The following is a 5,091-nucleotide window of genomic DNA, read 5'->3' on the forward strand; positions in this document are numbered from 1 at the left end:
ATTGGACTCAAATGAAGATTGTTCAATCATGCTTGCAGTGCGTAACACCAAATTTGACATTTACGATCAAAATACTAGCTAGGTCCAGCAACAAATCTTGTGTAAAAGCGCCATTGCAAGTGCAAAAAGAAATGCGGGTAGTTTTGTTCAGAAGAACCATGGCCTAGGAAAGGCTTTTTGTGACGCTTTTAAGATTTAGTGGGAGCTCAAGCTTTGTTACACCATAGAGTCACACGACATGCATAGAGTTCCAAACTTCTAAATGATCTCGCTTAACACCCGGATCACAGAGCAGTATTGATGATGCAATCAAAACAAAGCAAAATAGTCCAGTTTATGTTCGGTGAAAAACATTATTGTTCGGTAAGTTTGGAGTTGCGCTAATACATGAATCCTTTAATAAGACAATTAGACAGAAAGTACATCATTAACATATTGATAAAACCTAAAAAAATCAAAAGAAAAAAAAGAATGATATTATTAGATTGAGGGTAAGTAACTCCACAAATATATATATGCATGTACATATATAGTGTATCAGCATACATAGGCAATTCTCTCTTTCCATTTGTCTTTTCCCCTAAAAAAAACCCAGGTTATACAAATGGATGGATCAAGCTAGATGAGATTATGCGAGCAATTGTTAGTTAGTGGTTGTTGAGAGGATGTTAAGAAGGGACACTCTTGTTTTGATCAACTGTCTAAAAACCAACTCTAGTCCCTCCTCCAGGCTTTGGATACTTGTTTCCAACGTTTCTAAAGGCTTTTGTGCGACGCCATCCACTCCCTTGATAAGTTGTTGTACGTCCTGATCCTTTGCTGATTTTAAGCGACTGTTCTGCTTGATCATCAATTTGGAAACCAATGACCAGCCACTACAACTAGTCTTTGGTACAGCACATTTGTACCTAGACAACACAGACTCGTATAAGGTAACCGTGACGTCCCCTACTTGTTTTAGCACATTCACAACGGCAACATAATCTTGTTGTTGCTTCTCTAACAAGAGAGATGAGCATGAGAAACCATGCTTCTTTCCAGCCGTTCTCTTTAATTCACCGAGACACTTTTGAACCTCCTTATTAGTCTTCTTTCTGGACGACATGTAATATTCTACTATCTTTTTCCCTGTCAAGTCTATTTCTCCTTCAGGTGACGATCTTCTTCTACGAAGAGCTGATCGAGTTTCTTGCGCAGCTTCTTTGATCCGTGACAAAACATCCTTTGTAGTACAACTCACGTCCAACAGTCGAAGAGAATCATCCAACACCTCGTCGACCAATTTATCATGACACTGCTTCACCAGGATTTGTTGGGTATGTGGCAACTTAAGCAAATCCTCAACACTTTCGTATAAACCTTTAAGACCAAACAACCCATCTCTTAACATCTCCGTCGTATAATGATCAAGGCTTTTGTTTTCGTTAAGTTCTACTCTGATTTTGTTCAACTGTTCTTCAACTCTTGCTGTTAGAGGATGATGAAATGTCGATGGCAAACTTGTCGATCGAATGTGGTAATGATATTTTGCCATAGCTAAAGAAGAATGAAAAGATTCAGAGAATGTGAAAATTTTCTAATGAATATGAATGCAATGAATAAACTGAAGACTTCTAGTTGGGGAGTTCTTAATTTATACTTCATCAAGTTAAGGTTGTTTATGAGCAATAATCTAACAATAAGATAGAGTTAGTTAATGAGAAGAAGACAAAGAAATCCAAGAATGTGGGTTATGCAATCTACAAGTGGAAATGATTGACACTTTTCATCTAACTTTTGCGGGGTACAAGATTAAATCCAATGTATTTAGTCCCAACATTCAAAACGTAAACGAGAACGAAAGAGATATATGAATAATATCTAGCGAAGCAGTTAAGTGAAATCTTAATTAGGTTCAAGTGAAAGGCGGTGGTGATCAAATTCATTGTACGTGTATGCATATACTACTGGCATTGTCGTCAAGCAACAATAATAAGTACGATCAACATCTGTCAATAATTAGTACTTAGTGGGATATGTTGTACGTATACGTTAAGCACGCAAAATCTATTATCCATATATTTTTGGGTTTAATAGTCGCCATTTCATAAATAAGCCACATATTATATGGTTATGTCTAGGTTGAGGAAACAGTAAAGGGTGGCCAGCTTAAAAAACGTGAAGTAGTATACACATTTCTATGTATACATGTGGATATGAAATGAATTTCGTAGCACCTTCTCTGCTTGCTCTATCAGAACCCGTAGAGCGCCCAAATTGAAACCATCTCAGGCTGCAGCAGGCTTGCGTTAATATGTACTCAAAACTAATAGGGTTAGTCAATTGAGATTTATAGAGGTATTGAAAGAATTTTTGAAATTTTTGAAATCTCTTGTTAACCAATAGAGTCTTTCAAAATCCCAAGTAATATGTGTTATTAGATCGTGACTTTCTTAATGAGGATTAATCAATTGAGATTTATGGGGAAATTGAAAGAATTTTAGAGACTCTTGATATCTCTTATTAGTCAATAAAGAGTCTTTCAAAATCTCAAGCAATCTCTGTTATTGGATCGTGACTTTCTTAAAGTCTTCAAATTTCTCTGTTATTGGATTTGAATTTGGATTTGAAATCAGTGATTTATGGTTTTGAGAGACTGTAGAGACTTTTATTACAAAATTATACCATAAAAGGCCAAAACAAAATCTCTCCAAAATAGGTGATATTTTGAGAGACATTGTTCTTTACAGATTGAATATCAAAAAATGAAGAAAAAAAAAATAACCACAATAAAAAAAATGAAGAAAAAAAAATGGTGTCTCCCAAAACCAAATAAGTTCACTAGAGATTCAAATCCATTATGTTCGTCTCATTTTGATTTTTTTTATTGGCAAAATGGTTACAATTTTTATTATTCATGCATGGACTAATACATTCCCATTGAATTATTCATATATTCATTATGTAGAAAAATAAATATACTACTTGTTTTACGTGTGTAGGGTGAAATTCATACATGTTTTGTTGTCTCTATGAATCACCATACTTCCTAGAAAATCATTCAGAGAGTCACAAAATCTCTAAACTCACAGAGAGTCACCCAATTTTTTTTGCATAAAAAGTCTCTCAATGTCTCTATTAAGGGGGTTAGTCAAATGACATTTCAAATGACTTTCAAAGAGTTTCCAAATCTATTTTTAGTTCATAAAGATTTTTGGAGAGTTTTCTAATGTGTCTTGTTATTGATTAGAGAAGTTTTTAAGTCATTTCAGTTCTCTGAAATTCCATGTTATTGGATTAGGATTTCGTAAGAGTCACTCCAACAATCATGTTATTCGAAAGAGAATTGAAAGTCATTGATTTGTTATTTTTAGAGAATTTAGAGAGACTTTCTTAGGAAAATAGGCATGGTAGAAATCTCTCCCCAATAGGTGATATTTTGGGAGACTTGGAAATTTGGAGAATATTTGTTATTTAAGAGTAGGGCCATTTTTTTCTTTCTCATTTTTTTGTTTGGGTTGATGACCAGGGAACGAGTTAATTATGAAACAAGTTCATAAATCTACTTCCTTAAACCCATGTAATAATACATAGTTTCCTAGGATGAAATTACACCTATATCCTACCCATAATCAAGTAACTAAATACATAGATTATGTTGATGTTGTATTTACGAAGTTGAAAAGATAAGCGTTATAGTTCGTAATTCAATATAATTCCTTGACATTTTGATCATAATGTTATGACCAAGTCTAATCACTAGAGTATTATATATACAGCTTCGCATGTTATGATTTCAATATAAAACGACTTGAAAGATATGTTAGGAATGGAAACAAGATCAAGTCAATATTACTAATCTCAAGAGGAAGGATGATGTCTTCGTTGCAGTCGTCACTTCTTCAAATTCTTCAGTTTTTCAGAATAATACTTGTATGTTTCAACATTCCTAGACTTGCTAGTCTAACCTAAACGACGTTGACCCTAGTAAATAATCAAGCAACTTTAGATGAGTTTTGATACTAAAATATGTCAACCAAACTTGACATACCAATGCTTGGTGGGTTCAACTGAGCTATGCTCTAACACTAATGAAGTGCAAAAGGATTTATACTCACTAGGCAAACCAGATAAGATAATAGCTACTAGCTCATTATCATCCAGAGGAGAAATAACAGCAGCCAATTGATCTTGAATGTATTTCACCTCCATCAGAAAATGTGTCATGCTAGAACCACTAACTTTGAGTGTTGCAATTTGGTACGAAATTGAATGATGTGAGTAGATGATGTTTATGCATGTATCTTATAGACTTTCGGAAGTTTGAGATCCAACCATATAACCAATAACACTGTCAGAAATAGTTGATTGAATCCATAAAATGAGAGTTGAGTCTTCAGATTTCCAGTCAGAATACACAGGATTTTCAATTCGATCAACAGGTGTAAGAAATCGAGGAGGACAGGGTAAGGTACCATCGATGTGTCCCAAAACTTGAAAATGATGAAACAAATAAAGAATTAGAGCTCTCCAAGTGATGCGTGATTATCATCCTTCAGCTTAATAGGAATAATATGTCCAATTGTATTGAGCGGAAGATAAGAAATCTTTGGAGTAGCCATTTATTGAAGGAAAAATTGAATTAATGATAGACCAAACATAAATATGGAATAAGGATGAATCAAAGACAAAATTGAAGAAGCAGAGAGCAAATTGAAGCAATAATGATGAAATTAATGCTGAATAGAAGCTGAAAAGAACAATTAAACAGCCAAAATAAAATAAAAACGAAATAGATCTAAGGGTGTTGTAAAATGATGAACACACAAAATCAGAAACAAAATGAAGAAGAATGATGAATGAAAACCTCATAGGCATAGAAAACACATATCGAATCTTGAAAAGTAAGATAAATCTGATACCATATTGACATTTGGTATATATGATGAAAGTAAAGTTTTCTTACAGAAGAAACCAAAGAGAAAATGAAATAAGATGATTAAAAGAAAATTAAAGATAAAATTACAGGACACGATGATGAAAAGACTTATTATACAGATAAACACACATGTGAAGAGCATGTGTGTAAATAGTTTAACATTCACTCTCCTC

The 5,091-nt window shown here is 33.7% G+C and overlaps 1 protein-coding gene across 1 annotated transcript; it reads right to left on the bottom strand.

The window, feature by feature from the left end:
* Positions 1-371: 371 nt before the first annotated feature.
* On the bottom strand, positions 372-1,584 carry LOC113286251. The gene has a single exon (XM_026534915.1). The coding sequence runs from the start codon at positions 1,532-1,534 to the stop codon at positions 644-646; it is 891 nt and encodes a 296-aa protein (XP_026390700.1). The 5' UTR covers positions 1,535-1,584; the 3' UTR covers positions 372-643.
* Positions 1,585-5,091: the final 3,507 nt, after the last annotated feature.

The sequence above is a fragment of the Papaver somniferum genome, chromosome 6 (genome assembly GCF_003573695.1).
Source record: "Papaver somniferum cultivar HN1 chromosome 6, ASM357369v1, whole genome shotgun sequence".
NCBI classification, from domain to species: Eukaryota; Viridiplantae; Streptophyta; class Magnoliopsida; order Ranunculales; family Papaveraceae; genus Papaver; species Papaver somniferum.